At 40.4% G+C, this 22,981-nt stretch overlaps 1 protein-coding gene and 1 long non-coding RNA gene across 2 annotated transcripts; one reads left to right on the plus strand and one right to left on the minus strand.

The window, feature by feature from the left end:
• The first annotated feature begins 205 nt into the window (after positions 1-205).
• On the plus strand, positions 206-18,382 carry NFE2L3 (NFE2 like bZIP transcription factor 3). The gene is made up of 4 exons (XM_066318996.1): positions 206-302; positions 12,194-12,298; positions 13,156-13,239; positions 15,621-18,382. The coding sequence occupies exons 1-4, from the start codon at positions 294-296 to the stop codon at positions 16,830-16,832; spliced, it is 1,410 nt and encodes a 469-aa protein (XP_066175093.1). The 5' UTR covers positions 206-293; the 3' UTR covers positions 16,833-18,382.
• On the minus strand, positions 5,785-15,604 carry LOC136361317 (uncharacterized). Its single transcript, XR_010743617.1, has 3 exons — positions 13,373-15,604; positions 12,902-13,233; positions 5,785-12,265 (listed from the first exon to the last, which is right to left on the minus strand). It is a non-coding gene; the product is annotated as an uncharacterized lncRNA (long non-coding RNA).
• Positions 18,383-22,981: the final 4,599 nt, after the last annotated feature.

Raw genomic sequence — 22,981 nt, forward strand, 5'->3', positions numbered from 1 at the left:
GCTCGCTTCAGCAGCCGCATGCTGTTCCCGCCCCCGGCACACAGGTGCGATCCCCGCCGTGCCGGGTGTCCCCGGCGCCGCCTCCCGTCCGCGGGCAGGGCCGGTGCTGCGGCCAGAGGAGCGGGGCCGGGTTTGCGGCTGCGGAGCGCTCTTCCCCCGGCACACGCACCCCCGAGGGCTGCGGCGGGCGGCCATGGGGCACCGAGCCCCGCCCGCCCCGCCCGGGTGGAGCCGTCCCCCGCCCCGCGGGAGGAGGATGAGGCGGCGGCGGCCCCGGCGGAGGCGGCTGCCCCATGGCGGAGGTAAGGGAGGCGCCTCGGCCCGGCCAGGGGGGCGCGCACCGGGGCGGGCGGGCCGTGAGGGGCGAGCGCTGGGGACGCGAAGGAGGACGCTTTTCTGAGCCAGGCACCGTCCCACAAACAAAAAAAAAAAAAAAAAAAAAAACGCCAGAGAAACGAAACGAAACGGCCAGGAGGGACACACACCTCCGTGTCCCGGCCGGGTTGCCGAGCAGCCCCTGCTGCCGGAGCTCCCCGCACAGGAGCTGCCCTGGGCCGGGCACACCCGCTGTCAGCCGCCGGGCAGGGCTGGAAGGGCAGGACGGACAGTTCTGCTTGGCGTTTCCTCCGGCGTCGTCTCTGTTTTCTGTATGTGGGCACACGGGCTTCTCAAGAGCATCGCTGCAGGAATGGAGCTTCTCCAGAGTGTTTCGCATGATGCACCCCTCGCCTGGGCGCCGGGCAGGTGCGCGCCGTAGTGCGGTAACTGCACTTGTCAGGAGCATTTCTTACATGTAGAGGGTCATACTGTGCCAGGGCAAACCTCCGGGCTCCTTTTATCTGCCCTCCATTATCAGCGCGGCAGTTTCAAACCTCCCCGTGGAGCAATAAGCGCCCGGCAGCGATGACCACTTTCCCTGTTTTTGGCGCTTCATGCGGTCCGTGCTGCGCTCCTGTCCCCTGGCGCCCACTGAGGCCCCATCCTGCCCACAGCTAAGAGCTGTGCACAGCGGTAGCTCCAAGATGAGCCAAGCCGCTCTGCTGCGGGGACGGCTTTTCTCAGTTACATTGCTACTGGGAATAGAGTTTCATTGTTTCATGTCTAGTTTATGATCTGGGACTTTTGTGGTGCACTTTGTGGATACAAAAGGTACAGGAATGCCAAGACGGTGGGGTTGTGACTCTGATGCTCAGTACATATTGAAATTCCAAGTTGAATTACCAACGTTTTTCAAGTTGGTTTTGAACAATTGTAAATAGCTGGTTCTTAATGTGAATTAATAGACCAGCATCAACTGGTACTTGTTTAATTTGTCATGCATGGTAGATATTATTTTTCTTTTAGGTGTTGTGGGTTTTTTTTTTTTTGTGGGTTTTTTTTTTTTTTCCCCTTATTTCCCCATGTGTTAACTTGGTTATTTTTGTAAAGTAGTTGCAAAACTAGTTTCAACACCCTGACTGTAAGGGATGACTTCTATATGGAGAGAAGATGATTCATTTATTTGCTAAATGTAGGTCTGGGCCTCTCTCTTTAGCACAATGCAGTTAAGTGAAATAATGATTGGAGCAAGATAAGGCATTGTTCAGTTCTTGAAATAAAGTGTAAAGGGACGTCTATCTAGAAACACCCATGTCTCTTCCACCAAACGACTTTTGAAGCACAGGCAGGTCCAAAACATGAAACATGGATCAAAAAGTACATCTTTGTTTTTAAGCTGACCTTAGGTAGCTTTGACTGAGTTTAGTTATGCTGTCAAAATGTTACTGTAATAGTACGAAGGATTCCAGAGTGGTTCAGCTGATTGATAACCTTCAATTTGCCTTTTGTAAAAATAGATTTGAGTTATTTTTGCTTTCTCTTATCCACACTAGATCAGGATGAAAAGTCTATGTAAACAGATGGAAGTATTTGGGTTTTTCTGCTTGGTACTGTGTGGCATCATGTGCCACATGTGGTACATGTGGCATCATGTTTGCAGCTGGATTTAGCTATCCCTGGATTGATTTTATTCATTGGACTCCAGTCCCTGCTGAGAACATTGCTGACAACACAATGCAAGCTATTGGTCCTCATCCTTTGAGATCTGGTACTTAAAACTACTCTTGAAGACAACTGCAGATAAAAATTAATTAATTGGCCAAAGCAGGCTGCTGGAGCATACTAAATTGCAGGGGTTTGCTTGTTTTTCTGTCCTGTGCTAAGATGAGGTGCAGTGTTAGAACAGCCAGAGCACTTTGGTTTTGACAAGGAGTAAAGTGAATAGGTGGGTTCCTGCACTCAGCTTGCTGCCTGGCAGTCTGGGATCAGCCCTAACCTTCACATTCACTGTATTCCCAGCAAGCTATTTAATTCTCTTTGTTTCTGTAATCAAACATAGGCTTGCTGATGAAATGTAAACCCCACAATATTTTATCACCCTAGTAATTAAAACAGCAAAGTATATTTCCTCTGAAATACATCCTTAAATGGAGAAAATAATCATACTATCTCAGTGTCTTGCTACTCATTTTCTTAGAGGGATGTGTGTAACAGGATCAGGGATAAAAGTGTTTGTACCACTGCAGAGACTACATTAAAAAAAGGTTTTTGATTCGAGTTCTGCACTGTCCCTTCTGCCCCATCCTGCATCCCCTAGAGCAGCTCACAGCAGGTGTTGGTAGATGTGCCCTGTGGCTTAAGGTATCACTTTACCTCTGCACTGTTCTGATCTGGATCAGCTACAGAATTAAAGCTTGTAGGTTTCGTTCTCAGGGGTGTTTAAGATTGAGACTGTGCTCTCTGAGAGTCATGCATTTAGAGGAAAAGAAATAAAAAAAACACTAAACATTTTCTTTGGATAACTGGAAAAACATGCATCAGTTCATGCAAAGAAATGGATTAATTTCTGTAGTAATGAAAGGTGGTGATTCAGGCCCTACTTCTTTGCAGAGCACCTGAGACTGAGAGTTCAGGCTCCAGTGGGCATGTTTGCTAAGGACGCAGATAAAACGCCGAAGAGTGAGCCAGGTCTTTTCTTTGGGCTGATTATTTCTCATGCTACTTTTTTTTTTTTTCCCTAGATCCAACACTGTTTGTTCTGCACCTAGTCTTTCTCTTCACAGTTTGCTGGAAAAAGAGATTGCAGTCCTGATTGGTTTTGTTTGCATTTCTTTTTTAAGAAAGGGAGCACCACTTGCTCCTTAATATTCAGCACCTGTTTGAGTGCTGACATCCCCTTTTGAAAACAGGATGTATATATTTTTTTGTTCTACTCAAACCTACTCACACAAGTAAGTCACACTGAGTAGGCCATGTGTTAGTAGGCCACATTGAATTATTCACACAGGTAAAGTTGGGCACATCTGCTTATTTTTCCCCAATGTGCTTGTAAAGTATTGCTGGATTGCTCAAGGAAATAACTTATTTTAAGGAAAACTAAAACTGAAATATAGAGGCACTGTGTGGCTGTGTGCATTTTGAAGTGTTTAGCTCAGAAAGAGCCAAAAAAAAGGGAGGCAGGGGGATAGACATGTTGCTGATGCTGGGTATAGATCTTACATTGGTGGGAGAAAGAGAGAAGCCATTCTACAGGCACGAAACTTGGGTTACATTCAAGTGCCTCAACAACACTTCTGAAAGCTCTAACACTAAGCCCTAAGTCCATATGAAAAATGAATGAGACACATTTTCCCCAAAGCACCTTAAAAATTCTGTGTGGGGAAATGGGAGGCCTCAGGGATGGAAGATGTGGCATCACTCATGTGGGTATGGTAATAGTGTTCCCAAATAAATAAAGTCTCAAGAGGTTTGTCACACAACAGTGTTTTAGCTGCAGGTCTTGCAAAGGTTCAGAACTGCTCTACTTGATTCAGTGATTTTCTTTTTCCTTTCTTTTTTTGTATATAAATATTTCTATGTGTGCAAGTATACATTTATGTATGTATATAGACGTTTGAAGAAGAGGGAGTTTAAAACCACAATGGTTTCTTTATATTTTACAGAATATACATGGGAAAATATTTAATTAGCACGAATGGACTGTGTAGCCCTTCAGCTTTTTCTCTGTGTTAGTCTTGCAGTAAAAATGTTCATTCCAAATCATATGAATCCCAGGCACTGATGCTGCCCATGTCAGCAGAAGAGGCAGTGCGTGAATGAGAGCAGGATTTGCTGTGCTGGGTCTTTGCACTCCATGTGAAACAATCTACGGCTTGGGATGGGACAGAGAAGGAAAGTTCTGCTCCCACACAAGTGTACGTTTGTTGTATCTGAATCTATTGCATTCTTTCAGCAGATCTCTGAGGCCCTTCCCAAGAGCTGAATTCCTGCACTCGACTAAACAACACCTGCTCTAATTAATAATTAACAGCATAACATTGCTGTTGTTTATGAATTGCAAAATTTAAGGAAGAAGATGCACAGTGGATAGTTTGTCCTGTTGTCTCTATATTGCTTTTTAGAAAGAGCAGTTTGAGTCACGCTACGTAAGACCTCATACAAGCACAGTTCTTTGAACACTGTCAGAGGCAGAGTTTTATGGTATTAAAGCACTGGAATGGGGGAGTCCATCCCAGACTTTGAACACCATTTGAAGTATTTATATTGAGTGAGAATAATTTCAGTTATGGATTTTTTTTTCTTAGTGAGTGTCAAAGTTTGGTAAAATGAAAGTTAAGTAGGAACCAGATAGGCTTTTCTCTGAAGGCTTCTCTCTGAAAGCTTTTCTCTAGTCCATTTGAGAGCTTCCCCCTGAAGCTTTGTGCTTAACTTACAGGACATATTTCAAATTATTCTTTTCTTTTGAATTCGTTGAGCAGTAGGACACAGCAATATTGCTGTGGAGAGACATCTGGAAATAGACAAATGGACTGGGTCCCTGCTTGTGAATGGCCCTTACCTGTTAGCCAGAACTCACCTTAAGGAGGTGAAGGAAGGAAGGACTTCTTGGTGTTTCAGAAAGAGGTGGCATAAGAGAAGCTCAAACTTAGACTTGCAAGGGTTTGAAAAAGCCTAGTCAAAGGATTGTTCAGGAAGGATGTTAGAGCAAGTTGGAGCTGTGGTGTAGCCCTGGCTTACATCAGCATTTTCCTGCTGTCTGGAGAATGGCCAAGGTGTTCCTAGTGCAGGGGGTGCATGAAAAGTGCATGTGAAAGTAGATGAGGGGAATATCAGCCATAAAGAAGGAAGAATTAGTGTGTGATAAATGTGGAAAATAGAAGAAGAGTAACAGGAGAGGGTCAGAGGGAAGGTGAAAATACTCAAATCCTAGAGGAGCTGAAGTGTCAGACTGTGCTTTTAACTTTTAACAGTGCTGCCTATTCAGAGCTGTGAGTTGGCAGGCATTTGGTGTTGCAAGGAGACTGATAGCTTGGAAAAGCTGGGAGTTGGATACCTGAGAAAGTGTGTTTGCCTGGGAGGGCTCAAAAGGAAGACATCTGGAACTCAACTGAGGACAAAGTTTTATCTTTGAAAGGGTGGTCCCTGGCTAATTTTGTCTTTATGCAGTACTGACTACATCATAGCAATGAGAGTATACAACCAGTCTGGCAAAGGTAGAGCAGGAAGGGAGAGAGGTGTCTTACAGAACCCTGATGTCAAGTAGTTCACTGACCACAAAAGAAAGCATCTTGGGGCACTCAAGGCATAGAAAGAGGGTTTGGGTTTGGTTTTTTTTTTTTACTGTGCTCCGTCTGAAAGAGTGATTGAATAAATTTAATTACCTTGTCACGTTTACTCTCAGGGATATTGCATACTTTACAGATACTGAAATTGGCTAGAAAACAAACTTTGAAACACAGTTTGGAGTATTAGAAAGCAGGCATTCTTTATTCTCAGTGTGCTAAATACACCCAGAGGATATCTCCTCTAATCGGGTGTATTGTGAAACTTTACAACGAGGGTTTTATTCCATCAAGACCATACATATTCATTGCAGTGTACTTCCTAACTAACAAACTTTTCCTAGAACTAATTTGCATACATGTGCCTCTTACTGGAAGCCCTTTTATGGTCCTAGAGGGTTGTCTGAAGGGGTCTCTGGTGGTCATACTGAGTGCCCCCAATGTGGCAGATGACCCTGCCTTAAACTTGCCTTAGCGCATGCGCTGCTGCTTCTTGTTACAAGGCTTTGCCACAAAAGCCACTATATTCCTCATTATCTGTTTATCCACTGGTTCCAGTTATATTTAGCATCCTGTATGTCTACTTTTGCATTCTTTTATCTATTTTGCTAGTTAGTCTTTAAGCTCTATTTAGCAACTTTGAGGGGAACTGAAAATTTCTGTTCTTTATGTTGTATGTCATTACAATGAAATCAATTTCTGGTGTAAAACATCTGCACAGGACCAAATGGCTGGAGTGTGCACCTCTTTGAAGTGTAAGTTAGAAGTGGTTTTAAAAGCTCATTTTGAAGAGGATATTGAGCTGTTTTCAGCATGAAAACTGATGTTTTAATTGAAATAATGACGACACTATTGGTCTCTGTGTCCTCAACATGTACCTGTCTCTGCCTCCGTCTGGGAAATAGGTTGCTGTTAATTTTGTATTGGAGCAGAGTGCACACAGTATGTGTGTTGTAATAGCTGACACAGCTGGCCCATGCTATCTAAAGCCCTGAAATGCATGTGGTTGAAGAGGTGCTATCATCTCACTGCAGCACATAGGAGGGCTCTCACAGGGAGTGTTTGGTTGTAGCCCAGATGGCATTATTAGGATTTGGAGTAAATAAATGTCATAAATGACAGGTGCCACATTTGGAGTCACATCTATGAACCATTTGATTAACTCAATTGCATTGCTTAGCTGGCATAGTTTATTGTCATTTTTAAGCCTAGACATATATAACATAGAAGTTACTTTGATATTTGGTGTTTCCATCCACCATTCCACCCTCCACACATCCTAAACCCTGGCTGCATTTCGAAAAATAAAGTACTCTTCTGTTCTGGTGTTTTCAGGATATTTTAGGGCTGATTAGTAATATAGAGAAACAGCAAGAAATATTTTTTCTTTCTTTTTTCCTATCTATTGAATAGATATCAGTTTGTAAGATTATTTTTGCACATTTAAAGTATGCAGGCAAAGAGCAAGATCACTAAAATTAGAGCTGAACTATATCACATACACATCATTTAATTAATAATTGTACTTAATCCTACCAAGTAGTAAAGTGGAACTACTGGTTATGTTACTAGAAGCTGTTTTGCTTAACTTTTGCTGGTATTGTGCAAACTTAAAGGATCATTCCAACACAGAATGTTCTATAATTCTATTCTGGGAATGCTACTTAATTATTCAAAACATGGCAAAGAGCACGAGGTCTGTACCACACCTTTTCAACTAGTAACAAGGAGAGAAGTGCACAGAGAAGTGGAGTTAGTAATGGAGAAGGTGCAAAAGTTTGTAGAAAGCCATCTCAAAGGTTAATGACATCAATGAAGCAGTTTAAAGCTTAACAACTAAAATAAAGAGAGCATATTGTAATTAAAGATAGCACATGAACACAATATATAAGTAATCAGCACAAAAAAAAAATTTTTGCAAATAATTGGGGTCATGTACCTTTGCTCCAGCACTGGAATGTTTGTAGTGATAATTCTGAGTCTGACTGCAGTGAAACAGCTTTCCAGAGGCAGGTACCCCCCCTGCCTCTCAGTGCTGTCTGGGCACCCAGGCAAGCTGCCTTGCTCTCTTTCAGCAAGACCTTTCTGCTACTCCAGAGCTAGTTCAAGTATTTCTGTGCGCCTGCAGCCATGGGTTGTGTAGTTTTAGTCCTGTGTGCCAACTGCACACAGATCAATAGCTGAAAACAGATTGATTAGCCTTTCTCCTGCTCCTTCAGAGGGATCTTCTTCACCTATCCAATACACTGCAGCAGACCTTTTTGTATTTTGGTATCATTACAGGTTCTGCTTCCTGTGCATTTTTTTAAGGACAGCACGTAAGACATGGGCGTAGGAAGCAAGGGGAGGAGACATGAGGAGGGATAGTTTGATGTAAAGTACACCCAGTTCATGCTGAGATCAATATTCTGATTTACTTCATTGGAAACTGAAGGCTCTATTTTTAACATAGAGTAAGAAACTCTGGAAACCTGCTGGTGCAGGCAACATGCTTCCAATTAAGTGTAGGCCGGGCCACCCACAAACCCATACTTTCTCTCACTTCTAGATTGATTCTTGGCCCTCCTTAAGTAGCAGATTTGACATAAACTACTATTTTTCATATTCCAGAGACTGACAAACTGTAGCTGACCTGCGGTTTGCTGTACCTTAGGGAAGGGGCAGATGCAAGGTGAGAGCCCAGCCCTCTACATACAAGGCTAATGGATAATTTGGTAAATCACATTCTGTCTCAGACTGTGTTCTTTAATGCATCTGAAAAAAGTAAGTGGCAGAAGCAAGATGAAAATTTCAGATATTGTGATTTTATTTTTTTACTAATATTTTATGATGAGAATTTTAGTGTAACTCTCTGGCTTTGTGCTTGCACAGAACTCCTTCCAAATGCAAATCAAAGGTTATCCTCAGGTAGGGTTGCAGTTTACCATTTGGAAAGAGCCTACTGTTGGAGGCATGAACTTCCACACCCTCCAGTGGTAGAAATGGAAAGGCTGCTGCAGTAGATGGGCTTGGTGGTATTCTTAAGTCTTCTACAATCAGCAAAAATGAAGCCTTCTTCTCTGTACAGAGACAACCACATGCTGTCCCGATTTCTTTGGCTTAGTGGTATAACTGTGACTCACGTACTGTTTCTTCTGTTACCCTTTTTGCAAAATAAGGATGGGAAGGACAGAAACACTGAATGTGGCAGCACAGTGCTGAGTAAATAGTGTCTACACCTAATCCTTCTTGTCATTAGATTAATATCCAGACTCTGTAATAAGGCTTTTGTCATTCTTTTGTCACATCCAGTCTGTACAATTAACATCTCTTTAATGAAATGCCTTATTCAAAAACATAATGTGGCCAGTTCTTGGGGAGACACCCCTCTTCCCATAGCAGTAGTCCAGCAGTCAGTCCCAAGCAATACAACAGGCATGGAAGGAAGCATTCTGTTGTTGAGCTGTGTTGTTCAGTCATTCTTCATCATTGAGGAGTACTAACAAGCTGGTGTGAAGTGTAATAAAGAGCATAAACCTGTGTCAGCATAATCCAGGGGATTTTTGTGAAAAGCCAAAATAGAGAAACAAAGGCAAAAAGGTTCTGCTTGATTGCTGTATAGAAGGTTTCGCTGAAATGATCCATAGGTGAAAATTTGTGATGTGAAATATCTTACATATGCTGTATCTATACCACCACTGTTGTGAAAACCTGGCTACTGGGCCAGGAACCTTCAGCAAGTGCTCTGGTAGTGGTGAAAACAGGTGTTTTTTCAAAGGATGGAAAAATTATTGCTGTAATAATCACCGTGAGCAACCATGAGCATAATATAATATCATCTGCCAGAGGAAGTAATGGTATTAGTAAGACTAATCTTCAGAAGCACACAGTGCAGCATTATTAGGCTCACTCAGAAGAGATGACACATTCCCTTTGATAAGCTACAGGGAATGGGCATGACTGCAAATCTGAGAGCCTGCTTCTTTCCCTTACCCACTGGCACTTCTGTTCCATTCACATCAGTAGGAGCTCTGTGCAAAGATCAGAGGGAGATTCTGACCTCCATTCTGTGCTTCAGGGCCACGAATCCTTTAGGCAAAATGGTTTATGATCCTGTAGTGCAGTTGGTGGCTCTCAACCTGGAAACTATGGGTACCATAACACCATCCATGGCTGACTAGAGAAAATAGATACATTTTTTTCTTAAAAGATACATAAAAATGAATGTGGACTCCAGATAAATTCCAAAATTTGTAGTCAGAAATATTCTCCATTTCCTTAGCAGATAACAGTTTTATATTTTGATGGGAAAAGACAGGAAAATTCAGTTCTCTATGACATCTTGAGGAAGTTAATACAAGACACTTTTTACAAATTTCTGTGAGCTTCAGGAGCTTTTCGTTCTCCTTCAGAAAGGAGATGTCCCATCAGGTCCATGAGAAATTCTGTTGTCCTCACAGGGGTTTGGGAAAGGACCATCTCCATTATAGACTTTAGCAGACCAGCATCATTTGCAGTCAGATTTTCACCATAAGAAAGCTGAACTATGGGGATTTTGAATGATTTGTAGGACATGCCATGGGCTCTTCCCAAAGCTATCCCAAGCTTCTCTTTTCATTGGCAGGAGAATAGGTTTGTACCCCTGGAAAATTTAAATGGAACAATCAAATTGTGACTCATACACCTTCCATATACAAATCCAGTGCTTGCAGTTGTTTTTTTGAGGCATCACATTATAGATACCACATTTCTAACTATTTTCTGCATTTGCCTCTTCTGCAGAAAGTAGAGTAATGAATTTTCTGTGTTATCCAGGAACTGAATGCTGTGCCACAGCAGCAGCTTTCCAGGCCCCTTGGCTCCAGAGGAGCTGCTTAAGGTCTTTAATAGCAGTTGTCCATGACTTAATTTTGATGTCCATGCATTTTATTAATTAGAATATTAACAGGTCATATTAATTTGACAAGTATTAGGTTGGTTCTCTGTAAAATTTAAGCCTAGCCCTGTTCTTGGAAACACATAAGTATGGGACTAACTTCATGCCTGTGATCTGCTCCACTGGACATTTAAGTGTTTGCAAGTAGGTACTTACCATGTTACCAGTGTCTTGTATAGTAAATGCCCTCTCCTGTTTAACTCATAGAGAAAACTGTTGTTTAGGAGGTTTGTTTTATTGTTGTTGTTTTGTATGTGTATATGTCTGTTTTTAGGCAAGTAAATTTGTTTTTTTCATATTTGACAATAAAAGGTCATCTGGTCATTTCCAGATGCAGCTGACAAAGAAGACCTAATGTATTCGAATGTAATTTCTAATGATTAGAAATTGTGTTAGGCATCATTGACGGAAACCGTTCACTCTTACATCAGAGGGACAGATGAGTGCCCTGTTGATCTATTTGTTTTTACATATGGGTGTTTATAAAGCTAAAATTCTCTTCCAATCTTGAAAGTACAGAAATATTGAAAGCAAACAAGCAAAATCAGTTTAAAATAAAAGTAGTTTTCATATTTTAAAATATTTAAACAGAATGCACAAATTTGAAAATAATATTTTTTGTTTTAAGGTTATGTATAATTTTACTCTAGAGTCCTGTTTTTAAACTTTTTATATTTACTTTTTAATGTGTTTTGTATGAAGGAACAATTTTAAAACTTTTATGTGTTTTGTTGACTATTACAACTGCAGGTTTTATGTAGTTTATGCTTTCATAAAAACCTGTAAAGTAAATTGTTTGCTGAGATTTTTAGAACCAAACACAGTCTCATTATGTTTGCTGCTGTTGAAAACTTGGTCTTTTCTGCTCCTGCCATAGGATTTTGCTGGGAATACCTGAAACTAATGCAATACGTCCACTTGGTTTCCTGGCTGCCATTCCACTTAGTTTCATATTTTAATAATACAGACTTTCCCTGTAAAAGCTGAAATGTCAAAGTATTTTTAAATACAAATACACACTTTTTAAAAATAGGAATTAGCACTGATTCTTTCTTACTGTAGCAATACTCCAGCCATAAACAATGAAGGAGTCTGATTATATGAATATAGTAAAATAAAAATTGCTTCTGAGGCCCCTAAATATGAACAATCTCATCACTGGAGACTGAAAAACTCCATCATTTGCATAAATGAAAATGGGTAATGTCTACATGGAAGTGATGTTAAACAAGAATTGCTATTACAACACAGGTAAACAAGGGATTTTGCTAACTGGCCATGTATAATTGCCTGTATAAAGACTCCATCATTGAGTATCTATCTGGCTTGGATATGTTTTGTGAAATGACCTCCAAAAGACACTGATAGTCTAAACGTTCCATAAAGTCACATCATGGTTCTTTGTCCAGTTTAGAAGAATCTGTTTCCCATGTTCATTTCTACTGCAGATGGGTTCAGTGTCTGGGCACCGAAACAGGAGGGGCTGGCTGCCCCCCCTGAACTGACACTGGTCTTATTCTGCCCCCAAAGTCTACACACTCAGTTCATCCACATGACCTGTTCAGTGCATTTTTATTTTTTTTTTTAATGCTATCACCAGAGAAAAAAAATCAGTGCATTTTAAAGATTAATTTTGACAGCAGGCTGTGTAGTAGAACTGTTTTATTTGTGTCTTCAGGATGTTGACCTGAAAGCATGTCAGGCAGCTTTGGATGACTGCTGTCCACCTCGAGGAGAGGATCAGCTGGAACTGCAAGAAGAGGAGGGAAAAGACATAAATCAAGTGAGTGAGGAAAAAAGGGAAGAAGGGAAAACTGAAGAGGAAGTGAGGGAGGATATAGAAGTTATCACTAAGAAAAATAGTAGTGAAAGGTGAAAAGGAATAATTGAAAGGAATAATTTGTTTGCTCTTTTTATTTTAAGTGTTTCTTGCCAGTGCAGAAAAGGAATGCTCACTTCAGACAGTGCTTTGTGAATGATGCCCTTTTACACCTTTTTGAAAATTTCCTCCTTCCCTCAATCCCCCGCTATTTTTGAAGTAGTTGAAATATTCTCAAGTTTAGAGGAAACACTTGCAACTAATAATTTTTTAATTTGGGTTTATTTTTCTCCGTTGTAAAGATGTTGTGCTTGATGTTTTTGCTGACAAACACTAGAGACATGGATGCTAAATTATAGTGCTCTGACCATTTATGTAAAGCTTGATGCTCAGACGTAGAATTACATTTGGGACACTGGACTCTGTAGCTCTTAGAGACAACAAAACTGAAATGAAAAGGGTCCTCAATTTTCTCGAGACCTTGTGAGAGCTGAGAACATCTGATCCAGGTGTCTCACCAGCCTCTCTGTTTGCCACTCCCCTGAGAGCTTGGTTTTGAAAAAATACCTGATTTTTCTGCAGTGGTGGGGAGGTACAGCTGCGGAGGAAAGCCCAGTTGTGCTGTTGCAGGCAGAGTAGGGATGCTCAGGCCATAGAGCTGTTCTGCTCATTCTAGCCACGTGTCATCTCCCATCAGGATGAAGACTTGATGGTGGCAGCAGCAGCAGTACTGCGCTGTGCTCTGTTTCCTCTCAGACTTCGATTTTTACCTCCTTTTACGTAAAACAACTGTGCTTTACACTGTGTTTCTTTTGTCACAGAGCAACAGCAACCATGTAGATTCCCTTCTCTCCTTCGAGGGCTATTTACAGCTTCTGTCATCGCAGGTGGAAAACATGCTAGAGGTAAATGAGAAAATACAGGTATTGCCAGTAGAATGGAATAGAGCCAGCAATTACTCTGTTTTATCAAATAATAACCACTGCCTACCCCACCCACTCTGGGAATACATTAGTAAATCAATGTAGTAAAACTTACCTGAAAGTGCTAAAGATGCTACTGTCCACCTTTTGCAGCAGCTCTCATTGGCTCTACTTGAAAATTTTTCCCCACAACTTGTCTAGTGTAAGAGCTGTGTCTTTACTGTGACCTAATGTTCAAAGTTGGATGGAGCCACTAGACAATTAGTGGCTCAATTAGTTCAACCAATGCCTTTCCTAAACCTGATACCAGTTTGTATTTACTCAGCAGCTCTTGGTGTGTTTCTCTAGAGCAGCACTGATTTATTACACAGTAGCAGCTGTTGGGCATTTGCATGAAAGATTACATTTGTCATCAATATTGGGTCAAGTGCTTGATGGGTTACTACTCTCAGGAACAACAGATCATCTTCACCGCAAATCAGATCAGTCAGCATTAACAGTAAACGCATTTAGTGCTTAGGTTTTTTGGGGTTTTTTTTAATCTTGTGGCCCCCAGATACTATATTTTACTGTGTGCCCATCTTCACAAAAAATGGTTATCTTAATTTTCCTTCTTCTCCCACAGCTCATAGCTGCAACCATTGACCATGAAGTTACACCCTACATTCCTTTTTTGCAATACTTCATGGCCATCTTACATACACTTCCTATCATAAGATCTTCTTCTGGGGTCATTAGCATTTTCCATGTAACTTCTTGCTTATCTGGTGTTGGCAATCTCTAGCTTGGATAGTACCTTCTAGCCCATAAGTTAGCCTCCTCTTCTGTTCAGCTCTGGAAATGGATTGCATGCTAATGAGATGCAGGAGTTTATCAGTTTAGTTTTCTTCGTTCTCAAAATTTGAAAGGAATTTGGCTGTAGCCTTTATGCAGCTATTACAATACACAGTAATGTATTGCATATTTTATTTAACATTATTAATGCACTGCCATCTTGTGACAGTCTGTCTGTTGAATATGGATTGATTGTATCTGCCAAGTATCAAGTCTTTACAGTGAGTGGGATTTTCTGATAGTTGACTTACTAAGAATTGTTCTTTTCAAGGGATTAGTTGAAAATAGCATCTGTCTCACAGACTGCAGGTGGTCCAGTGCAGTGTAACTCCCTGGGAGAAATAAGGCAAGACCTGCTTCTGTCTCCTGAGCTCCCAGGAAGCATAATAGAGAACTTAAGATGTTCTGCTCCTTATGGTATATCATTCCTTCCCTGTGGAAAGTGCTTTTTACATAGTCTGTTCACTTAAAGGTCATCAGAAAGCCCTTTCCTGAAACACAGTAAGGACAGCCAACTATGGAGAAATACTATACACTTCCTACTTGATATATTTACATTCTCAAGTACTTTGTATACATCTGTTTTATGACTACTCTGCTTGTCAGCATCACCCGACATAATTTTTGACAGCGGCTTTGTTCTTCTAAGACCCAGCAACTATAACTCAGGTCCTCAGAAGGTGGGCCTTAGTGCTACTACAGCAATACCAGCCCAGGTTACTGTGTGAATATCAGGGCCCAGGCATCATATATCAACTTTGGTTTTGTAAAAAGACCCTGCGTAGTAATATAAAGTCAAGACATCCACAAAAGATGTGACTTTGCGGGGGGGATGTTACCTCCAAGTTGATCAGTAAAACAATTCAGCTCAGTTTTGGATGTAAAAGACCTCAGTTAAATAGAACTAAACCAAATGTGGCACCTCACAGCCCTGAAAACTTCATAAACTGGGAAATATGTTGTGAGACTGCAACAACACTGTCTTAATGTTCTGTCTTCTACTGCTGTTATCTTCACCAATATCCTTACTGGTTAACTTCTGCAGGTGAGCTATTTATCTTCTTTAGTTTGTTTTCTAACAGTTTAGCACCTTGAATCAGCTCACCCTTGAATCATCACTACTACCAGGGAAGGGTCATGACCACTCGTCCTAGAAGGACTTTTTGTCTTAGACCAGATCAGACGTAACACATAGGCCACAGTTTATACACTTGGCAGTAGTCCCATTTTTATCTCTCAACCCTCATCAGTCCCACACTGTCCTTTGCAAGTCCGTCTCCCATTCCTTCAGTTACTTTAACACCCTTCCTGCATGCTTTTGCCATATGCCAATACGGAGATGATGCTTTGTACAGATGGGAAACACTGTTCCAAATAGCTAGATGAAGAGTTTAACATACAAAAATTTGGTTTTCATAGAATCAAGTAGTGGAATATTAAAAAACAAATTGATCACAGGTCTGTAGGCGAAGGATGTAGAAGTACTCATTTTATGAAAGATGCCATTTTCCCCCCACTTCATCTTTTAGGTGAACTTCCTGGAAGATACACAAGTTGCTACTTCTAGTAGAGGCCAAGACCCATCGTCGTCACACCACAATATAAATTTAACCCAGACACTTCAGAACAGTTTCAGTCCTCCTGATGCCATACTACTAAGAGCAGACTATCCTACTCAAATAAATTCAAAACCAAGACACTTACAAAGGCAAGAGCTTTTCCCTCAATCAAGCTCTGAGACCACAAATTCAGAATCACTATTTCATGGGTCAAATTTGACAGGACTGTTTTCAGCTGCTGACCTTAGAAATCTAACAGCCCAAGATGGTAATTTTGATGAAATTAAGCTCATGTCTTTGGCTTTGGAGGAAGGCTTTGGTCCTCTAGAAGCTTCTCAGATCTTTGAAGAGCCTTGCTCAGATTCAGGACTACCTTTGAATTCAAATCACAGCACCATCTCTTATTCAGTCTGCTGTGAGGATTCTGTTGGGTACAGCAGTGGTGTTAAATCTGCTCCTTCACATGGCTTAGGAGCTGTTGGTGGCCACTGCCAAGAAAACATTAAGCACAGCTATGTGGGATATCCAGGTGATGCACAGTGCCCTACAGAAGCCACGCTTCAGCAGTTTTTTCATAATCACACTTACAATCAGCTGCCAAGTCAAGCGGCATCCACTCCAGAGCATCATCAACAGATGTGGATGAAGAAATCAAATGAAGTAGAAGACAGGTGCCATAATTCTACTGCTACTAACCGGAGCAGAGATGAATGTCGTGCAAAAGCTCTGAGAATACCATTTTCAGTCGATGAAATTGTGAGCATGTCTGTTGACTCTTTCAACACCATGCTAGCAAAGAACCAGCTGACAGAAACTCAGGTATCACTTCTACGTGACATCAGACGAAGAGGAAAAAACAAGGTAGCTGCCCAAAAATGTCGAAAACGCAAACTGAATGCAATTCTTAACTTGGAAGAAGATGTGTGTAATCTCCAAACACAAAAGGAGAGCCTTAAAAAGGAGCACTCCCAGTGTAGCAAATCAATCAACCAGATAAAGCAAAAATTAAATAGCTTGTACCATGACATTTTCAGTAGACTGAGGGATGACCAGGGCAGACCTGTTAACCCACGCCAATATGTCATTCATTGTAGTAGCAATGGTGGTGTTTTCATAATACCCAAACATTTGGCCAAATCTGAACAGAAACAAGATAACAGAAAAGAGCAGAAACAAATGTAAGATGACTGGAGATCACCTGAATCACCTTTATTTTGCCTGAAAGGGTGATGAGAGTATTTATGTGAAGACTGAAGGTCAGTGATTACAGCAGTACAGAAACAACTACACTTGAGGAGAAACACTCTGTGTTCAAGGGTCTGGCAAACCCAACCGTGATCTGTTAGAAGGTCCATAAGCTGGGGCTTCTGGATGAGGGAATCTGTTTAGCTTTAGTTAGAATTAAAGGAGCTAGACCATCAGTGTAGTGTAGCGTTATAGATAGATGTTAAAACTAGGAATTTAGTAAACATCTGTGAGAGAGAAAAGTCAACTTTAGAGCAACATTACACATGAAAGAAAATGTTTTAGTCTTGAATACTTGACTCTTTAAACAGAGAATGACCTTATTTTATTCTCTAGCGCTGAAAGAAAAGTTCTAGTTAATCTTCAACTTCAATCCACTGTGGATTTACACAGGCTCAAGAGAGATAACCACATGCATTTATTCAGAATGACTCTGCTTTTCCTAGTTTTCCTTTGAGGAAAGCCACCTGGGAGGCTACTGAATTTTTCCTCACTACTTTCACCATCGTAACTCCAAGCAAAGATAACCTGGATAACCTGCCACTTAGTCTTACAACTCATACACTCAATCTGCAAACAGATGCTGAAAAATAGTGTGAGATTCAGTAATTCTTACTTTCATCTGCAACTCAATCATTCTCAACTTTCTTCCACAAAAATGACCAATGGTGGAGTTCCTGCTCTGTTTCCTAGTGACTGTGATATTACCTGCGTACCTTCTCTTTTCCTCCCCCTTTGACACCTTCCTTAAGGTACTTGAGTTTTTCTCTGTGGCTTTTTTAACCGGTATTTTTAAGTGTCTTTAATGTTCCAGATTTTTTTAAAGGTGCATTTTACATAGTCTTTAAATTAAATTGAACCAAATTACTATTTATCTATACTTGTAATTATGAGGTTACACTCTGATAGTGCTCCAAATGAAGAGTTTTTTGGTTTGACATTTATTTGTGCTATTAAAAGTAAGAAGTTTTTTTACCTCACTCACTTAAAACATACTATCCTTTACTGTTTTACAGCTGGAAATGGGTTTTCAAAAGAGATGGGCTAAAAGGCCTGTAATAAATGATAAGAATGTTGAGGTATATTATGATGAAAATTACTAATATTAATGTCTAGATAACAAAAAAATACTTTTTCATTTTATAACTAAAACACATAAAACTAGTATTTAAATAAAGTTCTCATTAGTCATGGCATGATGACAGTGGAGCAAATTTACATTCAGGTATGTTAAAAAAAATCATTTGTACCAAACATGTAAGAGCTACACACACAAGCTTAAATGCCACCTACTGAAGAAACAAACTGCCACTGGCGTGGAAGTCCCATTAGCTGCTTGCACTTATCTCTAATAAAACTGATGCCATTATGTGGTATTTTCTAAAAAGGGAGCCCTAAGATTTTGCCAAGTGTGCTGAATTATCAAGAATGAAATCAGCCTGTTTTAATAATTTTCTCAGCATTTTCTATTAAAAGATTTCTTTAAATGTGTATGTGTGTTGTTTATTGGTTTCATCACAGGCTCAAATTGCTAAGTGTAAATTCATAGCAGAAAGTCTCATTACTGAGGCCATGCAATTTCTTGCTGTTGGTTAAGCATCAGTGTGAGACACATCTATCCCAATTGGTTTTCAAATGGGATTTGTCTACTGGCTACATCACAAAATTCAACCAAAACATGCAATAGGTACCCGATATGTATGATGAGTTGCAAACTTTCTAGTTGGGGGGGAGGGAAAGGTACATTTTCAAGTCAGTATGATCATAACTGATTAAATGACACAGTAAACATCTTAAAATCCGTGCACTTACCCTTTACAGGATGAGGTCTTTAAACCTACTTCACTGCCCCATGTGCTTGAACTGTGATAGCTACTGCATTAGGCTTGTAACTGAGAAATCCAGAAACCCAAGTATTTCTGCTTTAGGGCCTCATGGGGAAAAAAAAAACAAAACACACCAAACCAAAACCCCTAAACTTTCTGGTGCCCACTCCTTCAGTAGCAGTGGCAGGTGCACTCTGGATTTCTGTAAGGCCGGCTACTTATGAAGTATTGCATATACCCAACTGGGAAACAGCTACACAGTTAAATTTTGGAACATGCCAAAAATAAAGCATACTGTAACCTTTTTAGAACACAATTCTAATGGAAAACATCTTACTCCAACTGATCCATTTAAGACATCAGCCCAAATCCCATTCTATTACCTGTAAATTTGCAGATTATAAAGGATTATGAACTGCTCTCAGCTAATTCAACTGTCATTATTGCCCAGTAACTATTTCTTTAATAAGTTAATGTATGAATGAACCTCAGTTCCTCAGAACCCAACAAGCAACTCTACCCCTAACAAAAACACAAAACTGAATACTTATTTTGGGTGGACTGCAACAATATTTATGATGCAAGTGTTACATCTGGATGTGTATTTTTCCAAACCATCAGCTACCTACCCACAGGACAAAACCATAGACTTCACACCAATGTGAAGTCTGTTTTCATTTTTCAATGTGAACTGTTTTCAGTTGGAGTACATTCGTATTTCACCCAAAAGCTGTTGAAGCATCTTCCTTTTCTGTAACTAGCCCGTGTTTGAAGAAAAATACCAAACACAGACATACGCACACACACACATAAAAATCCCACCAAACAAAAATCCACAAATACTGCCTGGTCTTGGCTATGCTTTAAAGTTATATGTCCTTAAATGATGAGTGATTAGGCTAGACAGCCTGAAGTTTTTAATATGCTTTAAGTACTGGCATTAGGCTGTACTTGCAACTTCTATACCAAAATAGGAACCACTATGGAGTTGAGATTTTCAGGTAAACAGGACTGATCCAAGGAAGCTGTTTACTGAAAGGGTTGTAAAATGTGGGTTAATGCCTGATTGAAGTCTTGCAGCTTAATTATGGGCAGATCAAGATTTTCACAAAATCAAAATCGCAAGCATTCAAACCAGGAGCTTTACTGCATGAAGACACAATGTGGTATCAAACCTACTCTGGAGCCAGATGTGACAAAGCTATTACAAACTGCACTCTACCTTACTACTACTCTGTTGAAACACAAGTCTCTGAAATTAGACTGAAAACACTTCTTAAATATAGCTAGGGAACTACTAAGCTGATGATTGCAAACATAGCTGTTGACAACAGCAGCAAAAAACAGAAATACCAAAGTGGGAGTGATGATTAAAATACCATTCCCAGGGCAAAGCTTTAAAGTAATCTTTAACACTTCAGTGGTAAATTGCATTTTTGTTACAAGAGGTTATCTGCAAGAGGTTAAAAAAGGTCAGATTAAGTAAAAGGAAAAACACTGGGTGGTGGGGCCATCACTGTGCACATACACTCTATTCCCATTATTGATGGCAGCAGCATGTACTATGGAGCATTAGCTGCTGGCTGCTCCAAGATTCACACATGTTCTGGAGAAACGTCCATCAGCAACAAATGCAAGCCAAGTACTCCATCAAACTGAAACCCCCACTGCATGTTTTTTGACCTGTAAAGCTGGACAGTTCCACAGAGGCATCCTGCAAACAAGTGCTCCCAGAACAAACATGGTACTCTACTGAAACACTGCATGTGCTTAGAATGACCACTACAGTACTGCACTGAAGTGCAGCTTTAAATTCATGTTTTAGGTTTTATTCAACAGATTTGGCTTTTCACAATGCCAAATTTTACAAGCTAAGGATGTTCCTGCTCAAGAGCTTACAATCTAGTTTTAGACAGGGGAACCAGAAAAACAAACTTCAATGAGGAAAGAAAGGACAAAGCACTTCATTGAGCATCAACTTGTCAATCTTTGTCCCGAAACACACACACCTTTTAGTTCATCCTCTGGGAGTCAAAAGTACAGTTCAAACAAGAACCATGAGGTTGGAGACCTATAAATGAGGCAACAGGACACTCAACACCAGGGTGTAGTGCAAAACTGTTTATTAAGTAAACTGAATAGAGATGGCAGATGTAACCAGGTGAAGTCTTACTAGTGTACCTCAGAGTACTGCAACCTGACACCTCCAGCACTGCTACTAGAACCCCATGAAGTCCATCAGCCACCCATTTTCATACAAGAATGCCCCAAAATGAACCAAACAAGGGGGGAGGGAAGAATGCTGGTAACAGCAATTTTCTTGGATTTCCCCTGGTAACAGCAATTTTCTTGGATTTCCCCCAGTCACCCTTTTTTGTACAATGAAGCAGCATGGGAGGTCACAGAAGCTAGTCTACAAGATGCCCAAACACTGTTGACCTTTTATGTTCATAGCACTCTGTCAGGCAAGTCACACAGGTATTAATACACTGTTAATTTTACTGCTGATAAACAAACCACTTCTTGCTCCATTAACTGGAGTAACTCCTGACAAAATTTCTGTGCAACACAAACCAACAGTAGCTGCAAAACAAAAACATGACTGTTAAAAAGGGACAGTACTTCTGGCAAAATGGATCATTATTACCCAGGCAAACCCTTCCATGTAACACTCCTATGCATTCCCAAACACACTGAATGGTATACCTGAGTAAACATGGCTGAAGAGCAACAGCCATCTCCCTTAGGTGGAAAAAGAAGTAACAGCACTATTACAGGGTTTCATTTGCATCACACTGCTTCAAAAACCAACTGAAACACTAAACCTACAGGGATGTACAGCCACAGTATGTTCCAAGGAAATTATCCTCTCCAATGAGGTGAAGTTGTCAAACAAACTCGGCTGAAACTGTTTGAAAATTCAGATTCACTTCTTCCCCTAGAAGTGTTATGATTTCATCACCAAGAGATCATGTACAGTCACCATCAAACTAAAAGAATACAGTCTTTCCTACACATAATAAAGTTTAAGTCCTGTTCATTTTACAGTATTAACAGCAATTGTTCACATGTTCTTGAATGGTTTTTAGCACCTGCAGCACAACAGAAGTGAATAAAATTCAACCTTCATTGTAAATAACACCAAGTGTTGAGTGGCCAGAACCCTAATACTGACTTCTTTTCAACATCATTTTATAAATACAAGTCATAACCTATTTTTGGACGTTCTTTGGCTCACACACCAGTTAACAAGTTACACTGTTTTTCTTTCTACCCTCAAGTTTGCTGCACAAAAGTGTTCGCTGGGGGAAAGTTGGACCTAGTAGTGACAACCTGATCCTCAGCTGTTAGTACCTGGAAACACTTACTCCGAAGACGAAGTCTGTAGTGACAAAATGACACTTGATAGAAAGTAAGAATACACTGTCTACAAATTGATGACCAGTAATTCACCACATAATACTGCTTTTATTTGAAGTTGCTAACTTCCAGTACCAGGTTGACTCAAAACTGACTTCTCTCACCATTCATTGGTGAACACTGTTGCCTGTCACGTGCCTTAGCTTTTAAGACCATACCAAGATAAAAAGTCATGGAATTTCAACAGCAGGACATCAGGGAACTTAAATACACCAGGTTTTCAAAACTTTAAATATCCAGTAACTTCATTCTTGCAATGCTGTCCTCCTATACACTCCCCCCCCCGCCCCCCACCTGCCAACAGATCAAAATGAGAACATCCTCATCATGGAAAACATACGCAATTCAAGTAAATTTTAAAACTTGTTGCTAAACTACTGAAATAGTATTTTAAACAGAAAAACCATTACTGCCCTTTGAAGTGGTTTTGTTAGTTTTTAAAATGGTGTATGAATGTGGACTTGGCAACTGTAAAGAAAAAAACTTCCATCAACTACATCTAAGTTATAGGAAAGAAGGCAAATTCCTTATTATCTGGTCAATCTGTTGGAAAGAAGAAAGTAAAGCCGATTTGTGTGTCTTCATTTTCTGCTTCCGTTGCAGCTCACCGGTTACCTATGCAAGCATTTCAAAGTTCAACTTAAGAAACAGAAAAAAACTGTTTGTGAATCCTTAAACAGTATTATAAAGGTTAAAGATTCTTCCAAAGCATATAAATTTCAAGTTTTGAATAAACCATGCATGAAGATAAGTGGTTAAAACAATATAACCTCAAGATACCTTCCCTTAAAAAACACTCCCAACTGAAGCTTTCCCAAGCTCACACCTGGTGTTTGCTTT

The sequence above is a fragment of the Sylvia atricapilla genome, chromosome 1 (genome assembly GCF_009819655.1).
Source record: "Sylvia atricapilla isolate bSylAtr1 chromosome 1, bSylAtr1.pri, whole genome shotgun sequence".
NCBI classification, from domain to species: Eukaryota; Metazoa; Chordata; class Aves; order Passeriformes; family Sylviidae; genus Sylvia; species Sylvia atricapilla.